Source organism: Enoplosus armatus, chromosome 23, assembly GCF_043641665.1.
Source record: "Enoplosus armatus isolate fEnoArm2 chromosome 23, fEnoArm2.hap1, whole genome shotgun sequence".
Lineage (NCBI taxonomy): Eukaryota > Metazoa > Chordata > Actinopteri > Centrarchiformes > Enoplosidae > Enoplosus > Enoplosus armatus.
The window spans coordinates 5,741,223-5,762,907 of record NC_092202.1 but is presented as its reverse complement, the minus strand read 5'-3'; the positions used below and the strand labels follow the sequence as shown (position 1 = coordinate 5,762,907).

The window sequence follows — 21,685 nt, the reverse complement described above, 5'->3', positions numbered from 1 at the left end:
CATCAAAAGGCATTAACCCTAATCCTAGAACGAAAGCATAGGAGTCATGTTGAGTCTATGTATAATATTTGCTTACCAGGTTTGAGGATGCTCAGCAGCTGTTAGGTAGTTCCTCGTTGGAAAGCATTAAGTAAACTGAGCTGCACAGGTATTCAGGTATTCATGTTTGGCTTCAGTTCACTCTGGCTAATTTCTTCTCTTTAATATTTTTATAATTAAATAAACTCATGGTTGCATTCGATATTAAAATGCATGTATTTTTTTTTAAAAACAGATTCTAACGGCAGATCAGAACCGGGTTCTGTATTCACCTAAAAAGATATGAATGTAAGCGCTGATCCCAAACAACTGTGAAAAACATGCTGACATTTGAAACTTCAATGTCCTTTGATGCAAAAATAATTATCAGCTATTCAAATCTACAGTGCGTCAAAACCAGTTAACTTTATTCTTTACTAACAAAATAACAAAACATTTACAATGAAATGAACTGAATGTCTCCTGTGTTTTTGTTGATGATCGTTTGCAGCATTAAATGTGGGGATCACATACAGTAATGTGCAGAAATTATGAAAACACTGCTCCAAAAGTAATTCACATTATTTCTTCACGTGAAGAATCATTTCCTAACCAAGACACAGACAATGTATCTTGTTGACAACATTTATTTTAAAAAATGGTTCACTGGTATAAAAAAAACAAACAAGTCTTTAGACAAACTCCTCCAAAACTGTGACCACTGTTAAAGTCCTCACTGCATGTTTTTGGGTTTGGAGATGACGCCGTCTGGATAACGCTTCTTAAAGCGAGCCACGACTTCAGGATCCAAGAGATGAATGCCATCGAGCTGGTTTCCAAGAGTTACCCTAGTAGTGGAGGGTAAAAGATCAATCGGTATGTGTAGAATAAGTAGAACTGTTACTGTGCCTTTAAATGAAAGCATGATGGTATGTTACCAGTTGGGCTGGACGTTGTGGGGTCGACCGAAAAGCTCAATCTTCCTGGTGCCGGGTGAGAGTCTCTCTATCATGCCGTAGATCTCATCCGGTTTGTGGCTGGTGGAGCGGACCTGGAAGAGAGTGTTTGAGACGCAGTGAAGAGATGGAAGCAATGTTTTCATGCTGTAGAAATAATACAGGGGTAAATACAATAAATACAACAGACGATGTAATCATTTACCTCGGCCACGATGACGTCACAGTCCAAACCTCTGTTGAACCCCTGAGGGTTTCCCTTCACACCCACCTGAAGAGAAACAAATCACATGGTGTGTTTCACATTTTTTATCTGCATCACTTTCTGCAGGAATATTCACAATTCTATGGGGAGGCCTTTCTGACTACCAAGAATGCAAAAAGTAGAAACTCCTACATAAGAACAGACGCAAGCAAACATACCAGGCAGTGCTCCTTCCCGTGGTTCAGCCAATGGCCTGTCCGTCCTGTGCGGATGATTCTCTGAAGCTGGTTGGTTTTCACCCAAATGATTTCATCGACATGCTCATAGCTGAAAAACAACAACAACAACAACATCAACAAATATATAAGAAATGAAATCGGATGGTGTCCTAACAAAATTATCACTTTATGGTAGTCGATTTAAGAGAAGGACAGACTTACCCCCAAAGACTGAGACACTCTCTGCCCAGCTCCATAGCCCTGTAAGAAGAGAGGTTGGGCAGATATAGTTTGACAAGCACAGATATGTGAGGAGGTGCAGAACTAGGACCCTGACTAGTATTACCATGCAGGTTCAACCTGTATAAAAATGTTTTGTTAGATATGATAAATCCCACCACTACTACTTGATTTAACTGAGTAAGCTTTAACTTTTGGGGAGAAAAACTTGAAAATGGGAACAGGGAACAGCTTTTCTGTCAAATACAGAGAATACTGTACAGAAAAGTGAAAATAAATACTAGTATACACAAAGTATTATCCAAATTTAGATTTTTGGTTCCAGGACATTTTGAGACCGTTTGCATTGTTGTAGTTACCTGCCAGTGACCCAGAGAAAGAGGAAACCGTCATCTTGCAGGATGGGGATGTTGAGTTTTCTCATCTCGTCGTCAGTCAGTGTACCGTACGGTAGCTCCATGTGGATGTCCCACGGAGGGTCGGCCATCACCACAGCAAACTTGCCGAGGATGGATACGTCCAAGTAGCGGATATCACAGCAGATCCACTGCAAACAAAAAAGCAACATCCGTCAATTTTAAAAACTGCCAAAGATATCAACATCCATCTGCCTCTCAGAATCAGAATCAGAAATACTTTATCTCTCTTAATATCTCTTTATATCTCTCGCTCTCCTACCCCATGTTCTTTCCTCATCCCTCCTCCTCCTCTCTCTTCCTCACCTGTGAGGGAAACAGTTTCCCCACGTTGCTGTCGGCGTCCCCTGGATGAAGTCCGAGCTCCGTGGTCCCGGCCTGGGGCCCCAGCAGGCTCCCCTCGGTCTCTGGGGGGCTGTCGATCTCATAGTGGACGTATTTGCAGGTGTCCATGTGGAAACACGTGTTGAGGAAGGAGCAGTCGCCGAGGCTCTCGTCTGTGTGCTTGTTGATGATGCGACTGAACGAGAAAATAAAATATTGCAGCATAAACATGTTTGTGTCATTTTATTTGAACAGCTTCAGGTTTGAATAAAAATCTACTCTACTTTAACACAAAGGTTAAAATACAAAAATATTTACCCTGTGTAAAAAATGTACCCTCTATCCTTAGACCAGCCTTTTTGTGCCCCCATTAAAACAAAGACTACTTTGTTTATATTATTTTGAGACCACTTTGGGGGTTCCCAACCACCAGGTAGGGAACCACTACGGTAAACCATCATTTAGGATGAGGAGAAACATAAATCCTTTATTTATTTAAAAAAGTAACAAGATGCATCATCCTTTTCCATTTGATTAAAATGAAAGTAATGTTGTAGCAATAAGGTCTTTCTAAGTTTTAAATTTAGACCTCATTTACATAACTTGCATTAGGCAACTGTCATAAAGTGGCATTTCATGTCTTTATTCGATAGTAGATAGTAGAGAGATGACAGGAAATCAGGAGACAGACAGAGGGAAAAACGCTGAACTGCAATGCAAATTCATCATTAATCTGAATTAATTTGAGAGAGAGGAAGATTTTATCATGCGCGTGACATAAATACAGAAAAAAATGTTTTTAGAGCATGCTGAGAAACACTGACCGGAAATGTAACTTTGTGCACGGCTGAGGTGTGTCTCCAGAGCGCACACACTCCTCTTTGGTCCCGTGGTCGCAGAACTCTTGGACCTGAGCACGACCTCGAGACCGGAACTTTTCCACGATGGACTGCTCCTTGGCTGTGCTGGCATTGAGCAGCTCCAGAATCTCTCTGCTCACCTAGACATGAATAACATCCAATCACACCTCCAAACTATGTAGCTGGTTATAATAATTCTGGATGCTGCACGAGACAAGAGGAGGTACTGGTGGGTCTACCTTCTTGCTCTGCTGCTCTTTAGTGGACTGTTGGTTCAGGAGGCTCTCTATCTCCATGTCCATGTGAGACGACTGGCTTTTACTGCTCCTGCCCTTCTTGTCGGCCCCGCTCCCCGATGCCGAAGGCCCCGCCAGCTGTGAGGAGGAAGCCGCCGGCGTCAGAGAGGTGAAGGAAGTGTGGGGAGGAGAGGCAGAGCTCTGAAGTGAGGGCGAGAAGCCCGGAGCTCTTTTGTGGTGAGTTGGATCTTCTGCTTTTCTCTTGACTCCAGCCCGTTGGGCTCCAGCCCCAGACCCGATCATGGCCCATAGTTTCGTGTGGTCCACTGCCACCACGACTGAGGAGGACGAAGTCGTAGAAGAGGAGGCTGAGGTGGGCTGCCGGACCTCGATGAGCTCCTGAGCGGAGAATTTTAGCAGCAGACTCTGGATGCATCTGTGACTGACGGCTGTTTCAGACTGTGAGTGAGAATCAAACAGAAGAGAGAGAATTAAAAAAATTATGAAGTTGTAAATACGATACAGCCAAACTCAATATAACATGTTTTTACTATTTAAAATCCGTGTACGATTTTCCACAAGCATTTCTGTGATTAAGACAAAGACTCACACTGTTGAGGTCATTTGTGATGGCAAGGGAGTCCGTTGGCATTGGAAGACTCAGGTCAGACAGATATCCCAGCAGTCTCTTCTCTAGTTCAGGGTCTGGTGGTTTTTCCGTCTCTTCCTGAGGGGGGAACAGTGCTGACGGAGCCGGGCTGTCACTCCTGGCTGCGGAACCCTCTGTACTGCTTCCAGCGTCTGACCGGGAGGAAACAACACCCTCATTTTGAAAAGGCTTTTAAGCTTGACAAAGATTTCCAGATAATTTTGATATCAAATTAAAAGAGTTTTCCATAACTTAACAGTTTTGTTGGATAAAATTCTGGGACCCAAAATTGGCATTTCCAATCGTGACAATGTGCAGTCAAAAAATGACATGAAACATTAAATCAAAGCCAGCTATTACAGGCATTTCATCTGGAAGTGAGATTTTGATGAGAGAGAAAGAGAGGTCAAGAAAGCAAACTGATGAATTATGGATGTTCAAGGACATTCATTCATCTTAAAAAGCTTTTAATATATTGCTTCATGTTTCAAGGACTTTCAAAGCCCCCTCGAACATGGCTGAGCAACATCTTGTAGTATTTACTAGTTGGCTAATCTTTCTATTTGTATTTTTTAATATAGAAAAACTACACAAAACTGATGGAAACATTGATCATGTTGTGACACACACATTGGTGTTTCACGTTTCAGTCCTCCCACTGTTGCACAAACAGTTCAAGAGAATTAATTAAAAATAAAAATAATTAGTTTTACAGCCCGGCCCATACAAACTTCTACTAACTTATCTTCAATTGAAAGTAGCCACTTATATTATTATACAATATTTATACTACAATTGCTAATTAATCTTTTAACTGATCGGTAGCTACCAGATTGCTGTTATCGTTTGTCATTAATTATCCGTAACATTTGCAGGTAAAAGTTTGTAAGACATCACTGGCAGTTGTCTTCATTCTTGAACATGTATGGACGTAATAATTAACTGATTAAACGGATGAACACTCCATTGATTACTTGGTAACAAAAACAATGGTTAGTTGCCGCCCTGCTGGTACCCGCACTCTGGTGTGAACGTACCCGCGGACAGTTGTGCGGGGTCTTTCCGCCGCCGCTGCAGCCTCTCGCGCAGAGAGTCCAGCTGCTTCTTGTGCGCCTGAATGTTGCTCCATGTGTCCGACATGACGAGCTGGATTCAACAGCAATACCAACGCCGACAACGGCCACACTGAACAGTATTTAGAGAAAAGTTGACCACCGTCCGCCTTGTTAGGAGCGAAGAATGTATGGTACACGGCGAAAAAATGTCGGGCAAGCATCTTGATTGAGATTGAGCGTTCCGGCTGACCGGTGCCGTGTTAACGAATGATCCTGGTGATTATATTATCTGAATAAATACATTATCATACTTGTATCCGCTTATACTGAAAGCTGTATTTTAGGAACAAAAAACTACACAATAAAGGTATCTCTGTTAACTTGTGAAGAGGTTCCTTGTCGGGTTCATTTTTGGTACGGACTACGCCAATTTCCGGCGTCACTGAAAATTAAAAGCCTGTTTCCCGTGTGCTAAACTTAATTGCATTCGTGCTGTTTCAGAAAAGAAATGACAGTTTCTATCAGCATATTAACATCAGAACTTCACATTTAATACCCGTTTCGTAACTTGGTGCATTTTGCTCCTCTCAAGTAGCTGCTCTTCAAGCTACCAGGCTGTTGCTGCCCTAAGCTAACGCAAAGATGGCGGAAGACGAGAAGAGTGGCGAGCCTGCGAAAGACAAAAACGAACTGCAAATTATGAAGGTACTTATTCCCGATTACATTAACGTTACACGAATATTTAAATACACCAAGTGTCCGAGCTTTTGTGTTTTGTTGACTACTCGTGAGGTTAGAGTCGTGTTTCGTCTTAGTTTTCTCGCTGGACATCTTCTGATAGAGTCGTTACTATAACAACTGGCTGCAACTGTCAGGCTAACAGACCTTTCTTGGCGTTCAGCCTTAATGTTTGATATAGTGCGATATTTATGTGTGCCACTGTTCTCGTTTTATGTGTAGAATGACCTCCTACCTTTTTAATTTTTATACATTACACTGCCTACAAAATTACTTAAATATGCATGCTTTGGTTGCTTCCATTCTACTTATTGCTGAGTCACCAGATTGTCAGTCTGCCTGAAGACTTGTTAAAGCACCAAGCAGGGATGCGTTAGTATGTTCTTTTAAGCCAATATGTTTTTTACACCTGAACCATTAGTCATTAGTTCAAATGCAGGTGCATAGATGGTTACACTTTCTAGAAATGCCTATCATTAATATAAATGTTTTATTTTCTAAAACGACAACGGTACATTTATTCTGTTAATGATTTGACAGTTAATTTAAAGGGAACCTCCAGAAACGTAGTATTGCACTTCCATAAAGCTGAACAAAATCAAAGCAAGAGAGACTCTGAGTATGGGTCAAGCACCAAAAACACTGAATCCTACAATTCCCATAATGCCATTCAGTAGCTTCGTTCATAAGACCCTCTCTGTCTGGTAAACGCCCACATGCTCCCAGTTTGTATGGCAGGTTTTCTGTTAAATAAAAAAGTCTTAAGCGCAAGTCCAGATAAACCAGATGACTTGAGTTATTTTCTCAGACTTGACAAAGGTCCTCCAGAGACTTTATGTAACAGTTTAACACGGCTGAGCAGTACTCCTCGTGATGGGTAAACTGATCTTGATGTGTTAAATCTAACCCTACCACCTTTAATTAAGGAGGCAAAGGTTACACAGTGGCTGATTAGCTTTCTTACATAGGATATGGATATCTCAATTCATTGTTTTATGCTTTACATATTATATACAGTTGAATTGATTATTTCCTCTGAGTGACTTCTTTGAAAAAAATATTCAGTTTTCCAATTTTTAGTTCCTAGCTTCCAATATTTCTTTGGTCTGACATTAAATGCCTGTCTCCATCTTGCTAGAGGTTGGTGGACAGAGAGACGACAGAAATAAGTCAAGGACTTCATGGTTCTATCCCTGACAAAGAATGATGTGTTGTATTTTATAAAATATCTGCAAGTTGTCAATAAACCAGATAGTATGCTGGTATATTGGTGCATCTCTACTGGGTATGGAGTCCCAGATTTTTAGTATAAATAGTCCCAGAAGTAAGAATCGTACTACAGGCAGATTTAGCTGTGAGAAATGTGCCTTTGGTCTATTTTTAATTTGCTTGCTTTTTTTACACCCTCCCCCTCCCTGCCCATTACAGGAGCTCGTGGATGAACTTTATAATTTCAGGGATTGCTATTTTGAGACTCACAGTGTGGAGGAAGCTGGGAGGAAACAAAGTGATGTCGCACAGGAGATAGAAAAGACTCTGAAGAAGCTGGAGGAGAAAGAAGGTGAGTGTTGTCTTTACACAACATCATTTCAGTCTTTAATTTGCAGAACATCGTTCACACCCGCTGTGTCTCTTTGTTTACAATTTTCCCATAGATCATTTTAAACACAAAGCAGAGTTTCTGCTGCAGAAGGGCAGGTGTCTGAACGTAGCCCCTGACTTCAGTGCTGTAGCAGAAGAGTGCCTTTCCCGCGCTGTGAAGCTGGAGCCTGGCCTGGTCGAGGGCTGGAACACATTAGGGGAGCAGTACTGGAAAAAAGGAGACCTGATCGGTGCCAAGAACTGCTTCACTGGAGCCTTGCAACAGGTACAGAAAGAAGAGAGGGACATGTTTTCAACTCAGTGAAGCATTGTTTTTCATGGCTTTCCACATAAAAAGCCACAATTCAAGCACCACATTCCTTGATATTCTTTAGAAACGTGTAGGTGCTCATCTGTCTTGTGGTTCATCTTCCACCTCTTAGAGCAAGAACAAAGTGTCTTTACGCAACCTGTCCATGGTGCTGAGACAGCTTCCAGCGGCGGACAGCGACGCACATGGCAAGCAGGTGCTGGAGAGTGTGGACATGGCACGACAAGCCGTCCAGCTGGACGTCACAGACGGGACGTCCTGGTGTGAGTGGAGCTAAAATAATAATAATAAAAGTGTACTTATGATCGGATTGCATGCTCAAATAGTAATAGTTTTGTTGTCAATGTACTTCCATATCCTAAAATTGTGTTTGTTGTTTTTACAGATATCCTGGGAAATGCCAATGTGTCTCTGTTTTTCACCTGCGGACAGAATCCACAGTTGTCTCAACAAGCTCTAAGTGCCTATGCACAATCTGTGAGTATTTAGAATTGAACATGTTAAAATCCATCAGCACTAATTGCACTATTGTTTTAATATTTTTCTCCTCTCTTCCCCATGTGTAGGAGAAAGTGGACAGAGCTGCCTCTTGTTACCCGGAGCTGCATTTCAACCGATCCACTCTGTTCCAGTACGAGGAGATGTTCGGGTCTGCGCTTTCCGGCTACAGCCGAGCCGCGGCACTGGACCCGGGCTGGGAGGAGCCTCCAGAGAGGGAGAAGCAGCTGCTGGAGTATCTGAGAAAAGTCACAGAACTCATACAGAACAAGGTAGGAGACATCTGACCAGTTTAGTAACCATTTACAAATGATTACAATAATACTGGCAATTCAAAATGTATCATAACATACAGCAGCAGATTTTCAGTGTTTCGTAATGTTTGGAGAAATATATTTTCTATTTGTTTATTTGTTCTATAAAATGTAATCTTTGCGATTGTTGGCAAATACATTGAATGTCAAAGATTTCATTTTTCACCACAAGGTGGCAGCAAAGCACAGCCATAGCTCTTGTTTTGCTCCTAAGCTTCAGTCTCTCCATCTCTTTAGGGGAAGGTGAAGGCGCGTCGGTTACGGACGATGCTCTCTAATCTCAACACGTCGACCTTGGGTCCCTGCTCCTCCCCTCAGTTCCGCTCCCCAACTGGGCGCGTCGGCAGCCTGGAGCCTCGAACTCTTTCCTCCCTCACGCACGGTCACAACGCCGGGGTGGCCGCCCTGGGCAAGGTGGTGTTCAGCCTGGCATCTGAGGGTCGCATGGCTTTGTGAGTGCAGCTTATGTTATCATTAATAGTAATCGCTCATCCACATGCTGTTTGTTTCAGTCTTGGTGTGATCGTGGAGAAAAATTGGATTTTTGGAGTGGTGTTGTAAAATCATTTTTTTCCCTCCAGTACGTTTGGCATGGTGGACAGCGAGGAGACATGTATAGTGGTGATGGTATACAACACAGCGGACAGCTGGGGCGTCCTGATAGGAGACACTGTAGTCATTCCTGAACCTCAGGTCAAACGAAACAGTATAACACATAAAGATGAGGTCAGTGTTTCGTGTGTGGTTTAAAATGTATATAATTTATGTCTTTGTAAATGGTCTGACTTTCACATTTCCTCTCTCCGGCAGTCGTTTGACTTCAGAAGTATACGAGTGGACTCTCCTCTGCTGCTCATTGTGAACGGCAAGAAACAAAATGCCCAAAGTCAGATTGCTGCGTCTGTCAGCTACAAGCCCCAGAGCGAATGAGCTGAACAAGAAGCGAGAGGACCAATTTTTTGTCTGGATTTTGAAGAAGAGTTTGAATAATTATGGAAGTTTCCAAAGTTTGTGCCTGTTTTATGTGTTGTTTTGTAAATAGAGGTCACCCTGTTACTTTGTCTTTAGAGACAGTTTGTTTATATTTATAAATATTTCTTTTTTTGTATTCTGTTGTTGTGCGGACAACATGGAGTTCTTTAGTAAACGAATGAAACTGTGATGATGAGGATGTGATGTCAGAATTGTGACTTAAGTTTACCCTGAAAGAGAACCCTTTTACTGTAAACCTAATGCGTTTGCATGGTGTCTTCAAACAGCAGTTTTCAAAGTGGGGTCTCGGGGCCACCAGGGGTCCCCAAAATGTTGTTTGAAATGTACTACAGTTGCATTTCATTCATTCAACAATAGGCCTTTTTTACAGCGGACATTACAGCATGCACAATACCATCACCCTGAAACTGAAGCAGCTAAATGGATCGTTCATTTTATTATTTACAGCTGTGCTTTTCCTACTGTGACATGTCAAAAACATCTACTGTTAAAAAGGCCTATTGATCAGAGGTTTCACTACACTGTATCTGTACAAACAACACTTATTCTTGCGGTCTGAGTTGGCCAGTTTACCAGCTGGGTCTCCTTATACTCCCAATCAACAAGCAACCAACCAATTGGTCAGGTTTAACACTACAAATCAAACTGTCCACACAGTGTGTATGACGGACCACCTACTGTTATTCATTCAGTAATGTGTACTGTATCAGTAAAGGAGAATGTATTAATTAATTATTTTTGGCTCAACACAAGCTACCCATTGTCTTTGCTTAGGGTTATGGTAAGATTAACCCCTTAACTTCATATATTTTTCAGATATATATCACACCTGAAAACACTGAAATCAACACGGTGGAGTGCTCCTGATTACATTAATTCCTTTAAATCTGTGTTTTTGATAAGAAACAGGTGTTCTGTTACAATCTACTTTAACAGATAAGACTGGAAGGTGGGGCTCTGCGTAAACAAAGAGTTTAGGCTGTATTTACACTGTCAAAGTACTTCTTAACACTAATGTGTGCTTAGATAGACACCAGGACTAAAAGTTGAACAGTTGTAGTTTGTTATTATTGGTCAAAAACATATTTAGAGTTCAAAATGACAATAAATATTCCCAAAATGCACTCAGGGAAAGCAACTAAACTAATACTAAAACAACATAACTCTATGTTAACGTATATAAATAAATGTAGTTAAGTTAATGTGCTACAGTCACTATGAAACCTGTTCCTGTCTCAGTGCTTCTTGATGAAGGTTCGGCCTGTCTCCCTTGCGGGAGAGCTGAACTGGAAGAAGGTCTTGGCTCCGTCGGCCTCCAGGCAGGAGAAGAATCTGCTGTCCCCATCGTGGCCCACAGAGAGGAACTGAGGGCTTCTCTGGGGAGTTGCCTGCCTTGCCACCCCTGGGTGACACACAGGGGGTTGACGGATGTCTCTCATTGTTATACGGAGTAAAATTCCCTTACATAGACAATCAGCTCATTACTCCTACTGTTCTTTCTTGATGACCACTTCTTGACAAAACACCTACAGCTGTGTCTCCCTTTGTGCCATCGAACATTATTCTCTCTGTGCTTCCTTCCTATTCTCATTAATCAGTGTGGGCACAACGCGACAACTGATTTAATAAAAGCTTTCAATTCTAAGGCAGAGACAGAAAAGCACATTATTTATCTTTCACATCTGTGCTGAATGAAAGGGATATTTTCTACATATCAAAGGTTAATATGGTTTAAAGGAGAAGCTGCCCTCTGGATCTCCATGGTGACGTCCTCATGTTGCTTGTGTCCGACCAACAGTCTACAATCCAAAGGTACTCAACTCACTTAATTTCTGCGTAATATATTACTTTGCAATTACTTTATCAGAAATGTTGCTTATAAAGAGTTGTGTTTTAAACATTTTCAAAAAGTTTGTATATATGGAACAAAATCTGTGTTCTGATCATTCAAAAACTCCTGCTCTCATTGTGAAATATCAATTTAGAGTGTACACTAAGTTTAAACTGTTGTTCTTACCGGTGTTGAAGTTGTGATGTCCTGGCTGTGGCAGCGTGTCTCTTTCCCCCACACCTACCACCATGTTGCGCAGCCTCAGAGAGTCGTACAGCCCCTGTAGTTTCTGGTACTGCCTGTTCCTCTCCATCAGCCTCTCGGACACCTCGCTGTACTTCCTTTTATACTCCTCCATCACCTGAAGGATAAAGGCTTTTATATATTTCTATATATTCTTCTGAACTTCTGTCTTTCTGAATCGAACCCTAAAACCACCATGTGTACCTAAAAGTTAAGATTTCAAGATGTTGAGCACAGATGAGTTAAGAAAGAGGGAGAGATAATGACCATAGACCTGATGCTTCCCCCCAAAGGCCCTTTGTACAATCTTATCTCGGGTGTAACACATTACAGTATGGCAACGGTATTTCTTAGCAGGTCAGAGGGCATGCTTGAAAACAGTCTTAGGGGCTTGTTTCAAATCTAGTGCTTTGAGTCTGCACTTGAGTTTAAAAATGGTGGTTTACTTTCTTCAGGGAGGCAATTTCGCCCCTCATGGCGGTGAGCTCCAGTTCTCTGCTCTGGTTCTGCTGGGTCAACACCTTCTCCATCTGCTTCAGCTGTGCCTCTGCCCGTGACAGACTGTACTCTTGGTACATATGCTCCTGATGGACCTGTTTACAAAGAGAAGGAAAGAGAGAGACATTTACATGTCAAGACAAGCAGATACAGAGCTACACTATGTTCCTATACATACAGAAGATATTTGACCTGGTAGCTCCAGAAGGCCAGAGCACGGGCACTGATGTCCAGAACTATGTCTGGTCGCAGACCTGCCAGCACCATGGCTTTGTACTCCTCAGAGGGCGACAGCTCCGTCCTCACAATGTCCAGCTTCCCAGACAGCGCAGAAGAGCAGGCTGGGCAGATGGCGGGGGAGCGGCTGAACTCACCGGACCCGTGCTGATCACAGAAAACATGTGAGCAAGCTGTGACCCAGGCGAAGCCGCTCAGCTTGGTCCGACACTTTGGGAAGTTACATAGGAGTGTGTCGTCGCAGAGAGACATAGTCCTGACTGTGGAAAGTACAGTAATGGAGTTCAGTGCAAGAGGCAAATTAACTGAAGCTTCTATGAAGCAATCACATCCCTTTTGACTTTGAAAGACCTTAACTGTATCACAATTAAAGCAAATAAAAAATCAATTTGGCACTAGATGCTTTCAAATTAGCATCTCTTGACAGTGTGGGGTTCTCACACATCACACTGTCTTGAGCACCAACTTTTAGGAGGTTTCAAGAAGGTCCAACGTAGTGAAATTTGAGAACGTGAAATCACCAGGTTTGGGTCTCTAATGTTTGTGTGTGTGTGTGTGTGTGAATAATGAATGACATTATATTGGTTAGACATAGAAGCAATATTTTGGCCACAACACATGAAACACATAAAAAGAAAATACTGGGCTAACTCTGCTTTTCAGTCCTCTTTAATCCTAACATTGAGAGCTGAAGCAAACAGACATATTCATGCTATATTTGTTAAATTTCAAACCCTTTTAAGGCCACCCACTGGTTGTCAAAAACATCCAAAAATTTTATTTTCTGCTGGTGTCTTGTTAACTAGTTTAGTTCGTAAACCCACATCAAATAATAATGCGCCATTGTTTTTACTGGCATCTCTATACTTGTAAGTTGTAGCCACTGCACTAGTAATTTTCTTTCTCTAACAATCTGATGTAACCTTCCACTCAGTTTGACTTCTAGTTAATATTAAATTATCAATGAGAATACAAGAAAATACTCCAAATGTCCTAACTTGGTTGTATGAAGAAGTAACGTTATGTATGTAACTAGGTTTAGGTTGCATAGTTAGCTTAATGTTACCAACTACCATTAAATGTTAGCATTAGTTAGCTTGTAAACTGATGAGCTCTCAGGCTAAACCGTTGCGTTAAGGGCTGCTTTTGAGGAAAAAAAACAACTTTGACTTTTAAAGCGACATTTTCAATTAAACTTAAAAGGACACTTTAACCATAACGGGACACGGTGTTATTCCTTTTCGTTTTTACGGTTAATTTCGGGAGATACATAACCTACCAGCTAGTTCTTCCCTCCGCAGGTGGCAGCAGGTGACGTGAATGAATACTGTAATCTGATTGGCTGATTGCAACTCAAAATCGCAACGGTAAAACTTCAAAATACGTAGGCATAAACCCTACTTCGTACTTCACACTCGCTTCTCACTTAAATGACCAACAACACGTCTGTGAATACGCAATTTGAGACGTGTTTGTGACAAAGAGAGAAAATGTAGTTTATAGTTTTTCTTGGGAGCCAGAGTACTTTGACTAAGTAGCCTAAATAACTTATTATGACACTCAAGGCGACCTGGACTTTGACTTTACATCACCATTTTGTAGGCTATTTATTTTCCAGGTGATGCTAATGAGAATGAATGAAGTCAGACACTTTATTGAGCAGCCCAAACTGTAACCCTTTAGATAAACATGGCAGTCATTTCCCTCAAATCAAATGATGCCCTATTTTCTTTCACAGCCTCTTAGTGGGTATATATGTATAATGTGAGACACCTAGGCCTACTTAAATATGGCCCCCCTTCCTTCTCCTCCTCCCACTTTTCTCTCTCTCTCTCTCTCTCTCTCTCTTTTATCCATTTCTCCACGTGGTACAGGAGTAAAGGCGGGGGGTGAAAGAGGGGCATTGTGCTGTGCAGCAGTGGATCCGGGGGTTCATAGTGAGAGAGGGGAGATGCTCACTCAACTGTGTCCAGCACGCCATTGTCAAAGATTCCCATCTATTCTCTGCCTTTTAAATAGAGCTCCAGTGTAAGATGCTTTTTTGGGGGGGTGGGATGGGGGGTATTATGCGCTTGGTGATAACACACGAAATACATGCATGCATGTGGAAAGGCTGTGTGGCCCCACTTGCACACAACAGTCACTCACTGCACTGTTGTTGATAATTGGCCCTATGGAAATCAAAGGGGAGAAATATCGCCTGTTCTCCCCTCATCCGGCACAATAACACCACTGGGAAGACGGGTTTTTTGACTCTTGCTGATGGAAACCACCTGCCAGTCAGTTATTATGGCTATGATTTCATCAGGCTATTTATCCACTTTGCTGAGAATTCGAAAGTAAATGCAGTACACCTGGAGGTCCTAAACAGATGTCACCTGATTGATGTGTCACCTGTTAGACTTCATTTAGTCATGGTATTGCGTCTTAATTTGGCTCATGAGGATTTTATTCTCTTCCAAGAATGATTAAAACATTTATCTTTAGCAAAATAGCCAATTCTAACGCCCATTTAAAGTTGTTTTTAGGCATCCAACGGCTTTGACACCTAATTGTCATGTTTTATTGAAAGTTTATAGCTGCTGCGTGAGTGTGTAAAGAAAAATAACGCTGGGGAGAAAGAGAAAGAGAGAACCAGAGAGGCTGTGTGTTACACGCCATTGAAATGCAAATATCATTGAAGAACAAGGAGTGGTTCTGTGTGTGTGTGTGTGTGTGTGTGTGTTCCCTGTATGTGCATGCAGTGGGGCAGCAGTGGGAGAGGAGGGGCGCAAATTGGACAAGTTTTTTGTGGGAGAAGAGACTTTAGAAAACAGCCCCACACACGCACTCACGGCAGCTTCATATGACACGGTGCAGACGTGCGGATTTCCAAACACATATGTCCTATTTTTTTGAAACTTTCTTTCATTAAAAATTCACCAAGAAGTGATCTCACAGATTTTTTGAAATTTCCTTTTTATCCCGGGACTTGCGGGATTTGCGCGACTGCTGAACTTTAGATGCTTGGATGGTTTCAGGAGCGCTTCCAAGTGCGCAAAAACGTGCCTGGTGTCATTCAACCGACTGATGCCCCCCTCTCTGTCTGACTCGCCGTGAATCATGTCACGCCGGAAGCAGAAGCGACCCCAGCATCTCGTTAACGCGGATCCGGGGGGCCCAAGGCTGCTGTCTCAAGGTGAGAAAACATCTTTACGAGTGTGCATGCATGTTTGTCTTGAATTTCTTGAAAGAGTGCAACCCAGTGGTGCTCATCGCTGCATGCGGAATTGACTTTCAGAGTCTGAAAATCTTCAAAGAACTTTTCAAAAGCAATTGTTTCGATTTAGACTTAAATGAATTGTATATTTATTGTGTGGTTTCTCGTTGATTACGGTCGTTTCCGTAAGTTTATTTATGCATGGCCACATTCCAACAAACGCACCTGATTTAACAGACAAAAGTTTAAGATCTGAGTTTGTCAACTAAAGAAATCCCTCCTGCTTAGTCATTCATTGTAATGGGCCCCACTAAATGGAGGCCTTAGGCACTTTGGTTGGGGCCAATAAACTTGTCCCTGTGAAGTGAATAGAGTAGGATTAACTAACATACATCTGTGGCCATTTTCATGTGCTGTTTGTCCTCTAGGAAACCAACAGGCTGCTCAGCGCTGACTGCTGGAGGTCTTTGATTAGTATAGAGCACTCTCTTATTTGCTAACAATAAGGTGCATGGGTGGGGGGAAGGGAAGGCAGTGTTTTTGGTAAAGATTAATCTTCCACCCTTCTATTCTCTTCTTTTGCTCTTCGTCCATGCTTTTCTCTCTTATGCACCCCTCTTCCCCCATTTTCCACCTTCTCAATACTTCCCTCCCCTTTCTTTCTCCCTGTTTCTTGCCCCCCAACCCTATTGACTGTATACCCCTACACACTTGGGGGGTGGTGGCGAGAAACAGGGAGAAAAAAAAGATTCAGATAGGATAGAGAGATTGCTCTCACACTGGGTTATATCTCTAAGTGCATGCACCTTAAACTCTCTGCAGGTAAACTTCCACAAATGAAAGTGGAAGTTTAGTCACTTTTGTGTTTCCTGCAGGGTCAGGTTTATTTATAAGTCACAGGGAAGGAATTTCACAGAGGTACAGTCTTTCATTCCATCACTATATCTCTCCAGGAGGGAATAGTTAGTTTGTCTCTCCATTGTTGTTACCCTCCCCCCTTCTTTTTCTTTTACTCTTTCTCACTCTGTGCTCAAGATTCTGAAAGAATTTGACCCCCGAGCAGCAGAGGTCAGATTAGTTGACCAATCAGAGTGTCTGGACAGTGCCCAGAACCCTTAGCATGGCCTGACCCTTGACCTCCACTGTGACGTAAGGGGGGAAGGGTGAATAGGGAGATGAAAGACGTAACTGCTGTAGGGAGGGGGTGGGTTAAGAGGGGTTATGGGTTGTCTTGGTGATGCCCATTGTCCTCTAAAATGTGTTGCCATAGCAGCAAGGTGGTCTGTAAGCTTTTTTGTGTGTGCAAGATGTTTGAGGAGTTTTGCTCCGGAGAGCACAGATTGAGACAAGACATTACAAAGACTCATAGACTGCAGAGTTTCTTTCACTTGTTTATTTTTTTTGTTTGAGGCCATTTCTTTTGAAGTCGTAACAGGATCTTTTGGTATGCGCACAAATTTGCAAACTAAATTTGTAAACAATAACTGGAAGCATTGAAATAAACACTCCCTGTAACTGAAGCAGAATGTTTTAATGAATTTACATAACTGGGCTGATATTGGAGATTGAGTATTGCATAATAATGCCCTTGCAAAGAAACAAACAGAAAGTAAAATTTACTGTTTTAAGAATTACTCTTATTCTCCTTTTTTGTTGTCTTTCCTCAGATGACCACCTGGGCATGAAGTCACCATCCACATCTCTTGGCTCAGAAGTGACCTCATCAGGGTCCTCCTCCTCATCCCCCACCTCTCTCCAAGACTGCCAGCCGCCTCTGGCCCCTCGCCCATCCCCTGGTGGGCTCCACGCGCCCTCCTTACCCAGCGAGAGCTCTCCTCCTCCCCACTGGCCCAGCCACATTGCCCCATTCACCACCTCACTCCCCAACACCCACTCTTCCCTTTCCCCAGACTTTCCTCACCCCTCACTGTCATCCCAGGCTCACTCACCACCTCCCCTGGGTCAAACCTCAGGTTCCCACAGCATGTCCCACCAAGGAAACTCTCACTCCACCATGACCTCCCCACCAATGGGAAGCTCAGCCATCACCACTACCTCCTCCTCCTCTTCCTCCTCCTCATCCTCTCAGTGTGTGCCGCCTCACCGCGACAGCTCCAGTCCAGGTCATCTGCAGGCCTCCAGCTCTCCGGGGCAGCAGGGACAGATTCAGGTGCCGCCGACCCTAGCGGTACTCCTAGAGGAGCTGAGGGTTTTACAGCAGAGGCAAATCCACCAGATGCAGATAACAGAGGAGATCTGTAGGCACGTTCTAAGGCTAGGAGGAGCTGTCTTTGGCCAAGATAATAATACGCAGGCCGGTGGTGCAGACAACAACCAGAAGTCTACAAGAGCAGCATCTTCATCACCAACACACCCCTCGACTGCCACACCAGTAACCACAGCCTCGTCGCTTTTGACTGGCCTTCCATCTTCCCTCTTCCCCCAGCCATCCATCTCCAAATCAGGTGCTTCACATGTCAATGGCAGCAGAGCTCCACCCTCCTCTACCTCTTCCTCATCTATTTCATCCACTATCAGCTCCTCTGTTGCCTCCCTACACCCTCTGTCCTTGTCATTGGGCCTACCACCGCGCTACCTCCATGAGAAATCGTCCAACACCTCCTCGTTTGGTCATAGCAATGGTATCAGTTTCCCGACTCCACCCCTTCCTACCACCAGCCATTCCCAGGATCTCCAGCCCAGCTCCTCTCTGGGCTCTGCCTCCTCATCAGGACGCCCTCAACATGTGTGCCGTTTTTGTGGGAAGGTGTTAAGCAGCGATTCATCACTCCAGATACATCTGAGGTCGCATACAGGTGAAAGGCCCTACCAGTGTCCAGTCTGCTTGAGCCGTTTTACAACCAGAGGGAACCTCAAAGCCCATTTCCTGCGACACAGAGAGCAGAACCCAGAGCTGTCCCTCTCCCTGCTGCCCCCAGCACTGTCGGAGCAAATGCAGAGCACCTCTGCTCCCCCTGCCATCCAGAGAAGGAGAAAACGGCGGGCTGATGATGACGAGCCATTTAATGGAGTGAAAGGAAGCATTCCCGGGATGACAGAGAACATGGCTTTAGGATTCCTGTCTGGTGCGTCTGCTCGGCCCTCGCCTTCCTCTCTACCTCTGCCCCCCTCGGTGGATATGGCGTTGCTGTCCACAGCCCATTCATTGTTGCAGCTGAACAGAGCCTCAGCTGCAGCTGCTGCCAGCGCATCTAGCACTGTACTGCCTTCTTCTTCGTCCTCGTCTTCCTCCTCCATGGGCAGCCAGTTCAAAGGAGCAAAGCAGCAGCGATTTGATGAAAACACACCCCCTCACTCTGGCCTCCATACAACCTCCCCATACTCCCAACTGGCCCACCTCCCCAAGATTCTCTTCCCTGGAGGTACCTCCCCTCACCACCTTGCACTTCTCCGGCCCCCAGGTCACCCATCCACCTCCCACCTCACTTCGCCTCATCAGCTACCCTTCCCCTTTCCACCTTTCCCCAAACCATCAACCTCCTCCCCCTCTTCATCCTCTCCCACCACCTCTACCCAGACCTCAGACACCTCCAAGTTGCAGCGCCTGGTACAGAAGCTTGAAAAGCAGCCACAGGGAGGTGCTTCTTCTTCCTCCACCTCCTCACAAATGGGCAATGAAGCAAATGGGGACACACATGGCCATGACTTAACCACCACTTCCAGTGCATATCGCAGGGAAATGTTAGCTGCTCTCGGCCTGAGCCCAAGTGCAAATGCTGCTGGACAAGTGACCAGTCAGGGAATCTCAGGTTCTGGCACGACAACTACCACAACTACCCTTTCTCTGCCTACTGCCCAGGCTGCTAATCAGTGTGGAGTGTGTCTGCGTGTCCTCAGCTGCCCCAGAGCTTTGCGTTTGCACCAGGCCACACATCTGGGAGAGCGCCCATTCCCTTGTAAGCTGTGTGGTCGTTCCTTCTCCACAAAGGGCAGCCTTAGGGCCCACCTGGCCACTCACCGTGCAAGACCGGCCAACTCCCGTGCCTTGAACTCCTGCCCATTGTGCCCGCGCAAGTTCACCAATGCCTTGGTTCTTCAGCATCATATCCGCTTGCACCTCGGAGGGCAAATTCCACCTGACGAAGATATGCCTCCTGAAGACGGCGGAGAAACCCAGAATGCAGTCTTCACTGATGGTGAGAATGACTCCATAGGCTCATCTAAAGCCCAACAACTAATTCCTCTGGCCTTAACAACAAGCTCCAAGTCTCCAATTGATGCTCTCAACTCAGGGTCCACTTCTAAGCAATCCACAGCTGCTGATGCCACGTCTGTGAAGACAGAGGAATCAGAGAACTCAACACCCAGTATTAGCCCACCCCTGACCCGTAATCCCCCCTCAGTGGAACCCGAGGACCCCCTGCGTTTGGGAGCCCTAGCTGATGGTAGCCCCATGAACTCTGAGGAGGAGACCCATGCTGACCTGGGCAACACCAGCCCTTTCAAAGCACCCTTAGCCAGTTCTCATTCAGCTGTAGTGAATGGAGATGCAGAGGCAGATGACACCCCTCTTTCCCTCTGTGTTTCGAAGCCTGTAGTAGAAAATGATATGCTGCATAGAGGAGTTAATAATGATGAAGACTGCGCCACAGACAAACCCACTATGAGTCCTGATTCTAACCCAAAACCCCCAGCTGCAAACCGCTTACCTGCACTCACCCCACCTGCCAGCCCCAAAGCTATTCCTGTAGCAGAAGAGGCCTGTGGCAGTGTACCACAGGAGTCACAAGAGAGAGATGCTGCCCAACGCAAAGGCAAGAGTGAGACCACCACACCCAGAGAGCCTTTGCCAGAGAAGGACACTCCAATGGAGGAGGGTTATGGTGTGCCAGAAAAGCCTTCAGAGGACCAGGAGCCCTCTGTCCCAGCCCCAGCACTGCACACCCAGCCTCCTCGCCCAGACAAACCGTACAGCTGCTCCCAGTGTGGAAAGGCATACGCCAGCCGTAGCGGACTTAAGGTAAGGGTTGAAGATATTGTGGATTTACACTGTTCTTGAGTCAAAAGTCAATTATTTTGATGTCGCAATATGAAGTTATTCATGTGGTAATACATTTTTATGTCAAGAGAAGATTTCATCCTTCTGGACTTGTGTGTAAATTACTATTCTCTTGTGTCTCCTAGGGCCATATGAAAACTCATCCTGGAGCATTGACCAATACCCCCTCCAAGGCTCAAACCAATGACAATGACACTGCGGAGGATCACAGTTCACATTCAGCCAATAAGAATGCGGGACAGCAGGAAGAAAAGCAGGGATTGGCTAAATCCCCTGAGAAAGGTGACAGCACAGATCCTCTACCAATCAGTGTTGTTTCTAGTGTGGCGGGCGAGCCTATGGACACTACTGTGTAGAAGAGTTAGCATTGTTAAATGGCTGCAGTCAGTCTTTAAAGGGTCCTGACAAGGGAATGTATTTTTTTAATAGAATGAGATTTGTTTTCTAGAGTTTTCTTAATTCTAATTCATGTTTACCTTTTGTATTAGGCATCTAGTTTATTTTGTAGTAACATTACAAGAGACGAATGTAGTATTTTAGGTATGTATTTTTGTATTTCAAAGACCACAGTGAGGCCTTATCTTACACACTTCATAGCATTGTCACAATGAGAATTAATTGTTTGCGCTTTTTTTTTTTTGCTGACTCCTATTACAGCACATACTGTATAAGCTGATTTGAATAAGAGGACGGTCCAGAATTTTACAAGAGGAACTCCATACCAAAACAGGCCAAATTATGAATGGCCAATGTTTGTAAATATGAGCTGCAGTTACATTTTATGCCTTTTTATGTTACTTTCTTCTTTCCTTTTTTTAATGCCATGCTGCTGAAAGCATGTTTCTGATGTGCTGAGTTGCACTGTAAGTTGCATTGTGTCCTGTGCTGCCGAAACATCAACTTAAACAAACACGTTAGCAATGATGATAACCATGATGTTGTTGATAATAATAATGATGGCGATGATTGTGTTAGATTATCAGTACTTTTGTGAACAGTCTGTACTTATAGCTGTAAACTTTGCT

At 44.0% G+C, this 21,685-nt stretch overlaps 4 protein-coding genes across 4 annotated transcripts; 2 read left to right on the top strand and 2 right to left on the bottom strand.

The window, feature by feature from the left end:
• Nucleotides 1-431: 431 nt before the first annotated feature.
• On the bottom strand, nucleotides 432-5,345 carry mettl3 (methyltransferase like 3). The gene is made up of 11 exons (XM_070929609.1): nucleotides 5,160-5,345; nucleotides 4,084-4,274; nucleotides 3,477-3,932; nucleotides 3,202-3,377; nucleotides 2,360-2,573; nucleotides 1,997-2,184; nucleotides 1,620-1,658; nucleotides 1,398-1,506; nucleotides 1,180-1,245; nucleotides 957-1,069; nucleotides 432-866 (listed from the first exon to the last, which is right to left on the bottom strand). Exons 1-11 carry the CDS (start codon nucleotides 5,260-5,262, stop codon nucleotides 752-754), a joined length of 1,770 nt encoding a protein of 589 aa, XP_070785710.1. The 5' UTR covers nucleotides 5,263-5,345; the 3' UTR covers nucleotides 432-751.
• Nucleotides 5,346-5,709: 364 nt separating this feature from the next.
• On the top strand, nucleotides 5,710-9,867 carry ttc5 (tetratricopeptide repeat domain 5). The gene is made up of 9 exons (XM_070929610.1): nucleotides 5,710-5,882; nucleotides 7,344-7,476; nucleotides 7,571-7,782; nucleotides 7,940-8,090; nucleotides 8,213-8,304; nucleotides 8,394-8,597; nucleotides 8,877-9,091; nucleotides 9,221-9,365; nucleotides 9,450-9,867. Exons 1-9 carry the CDS (start codon nucleotides 5,820-5,822, stop codon nucleotides 9,567-9,569), a joined length of 1,335 nt encoding a protein of 444 aa, XP_070785711.1. The 5' UTR covers nucleotides 5,710-5,819; the 3' UTR covers nucleotides 9,570-9,867.
• Nucleotides 9,868-10,865: 998 nt separating this feature from the next.
• Nucleotides 10,866-13,736, bottom strand: LOC139305688 (E3 ubiquitin-protein ligase CCNB1IP1). The gene is made up of 5 exons (XM_070929611.1): nucleotides 13,721-13,736; nucleotides 12,397-12,701; nucleotides 12,153-12,299; nucleotides 11,650-11,824; nucleotides 10,866-11,034 (listed from the first exon to the last, which is right to left on the bottom strand). Exons 2-5 carry the CDS (start codon nucleotides 12,691-12,693, stop codon nucleotides 10,868-10,870), a joined length of 786 nt encoding a protein of 261 aa, XP_070785712.1. The 5' UTR covers nucleotides 12,694-12,701; nucleotides 13,721-13,736; the 3' UTR covers nucleotides 10,866-10,867.
• A 1,807-nt stretch (nucleotides 13,737-15,543) lies between these two features.
• On the top strand, nucleotides 15,544-21,016 carry LOC139306264 (sal-like protein 2). Its single transcript, XM_070930212.1, has 3 exons — nucleotides 15,544-15,619; nucleotides 17,308-20,621; nucleotides 20,786-21,016. The coding sequence occupies exons 1-3, from the start codon at nucleotides 15,544-15,546 to the stop codon at nucleotides 21,014-21,016; spliced, it is 3,621 nt and encodes a 1,206-aa protein (XP_070786313.1).
• The last annotated feature ends 669 nt before the right edge of the window (nucleotides 21,017-21,685 follow it).

Bases quoted from the DNA above. Each gene is read 5' to 3' on its own strand.
- mettl3 (XM_070929609.1), bottom strand. From the start codon at position 5,262: ATGTCGGACACATGGAGCAACATTCAGGCGCACAAGAAGCAGCTGGAC. The intron at 1,246-1,397 runs GTATGTTTGCTT...GTTTCTCTTCAG, and splicing joins ACGGGAAGGAGCACTGCCTG to GTGGGTGTGAAGGGAAACCC. The intron at 1,070-1,179 runs GTAAATGATTAC...ACTCTCTTCCAG, and splicing joins GTGACGTCATCGTGGCCGAG to GTCCGCTCCACCAGCCACAA.
- ttc5 (XM_070929610.1), top strand. From the start codon at position 5,820: ATGGCGGAAGACGAGAAGAGTGGCGAGCCTGCGAAAGACAAAAACGAA. The intron at 8,305-8,393 runs GTGAGTATTTAG...CCCCATGTGTAG, and splicing joins TAAGTGCCTATGCACAATCT to GAGAAAGTGGACAGAGCTGC. The intron at 8,598-8,876 runs GTAGGAGACATC...CCATCTCTTTAG, and splicing joins CAGAACTCATACAGAACAAG to GGGAAGGTGAAGGCGCGTCG.
- LOC139305688 (XM_070929611.1), bottom strand. From the start codon at position 12,693: ATGTCTCTCTGCGACGACACACTCCTATGTAACTTCCCAAAGTGTCGG. The intron at 12,300-12,396 runs GTCAAATATCTT...CTTTGTAAACAG, and splicing joins TGGCCTTCTGGAGCTACCAG to GTCCATCAGGAGCATATGTA. The intron at 11,825-12,152 runs GTAAACCACCAT...TTTATCCTTCAG, and splicing joins AAATTGCCTCCCTGAAGAAA to GTGATGGAGGAGTATAAAAG.
- LOC139306264 (XM_070930212.1), top strand. From the start codon at position 15,544: ATGTCACGCCGGAAGCAGAAGCGACCCCAGCATCTCGTTAACGCGGAT. The intron at 15,620-17,307 runs GTGAGAAAACAT...GTCTTTCCTCAG, and splicing joins CCCAAGGCTGCTGTCTCAAG to ATGACCACCTGGGCATGAAG. The intron at 20,622-20,785 runs GTAAGGGTTGAA...TGTGTCTCCTAG, and splicing joins CCAGCCGTAGCGGACTTAAG to GGCCATATGAAAACTCATCC.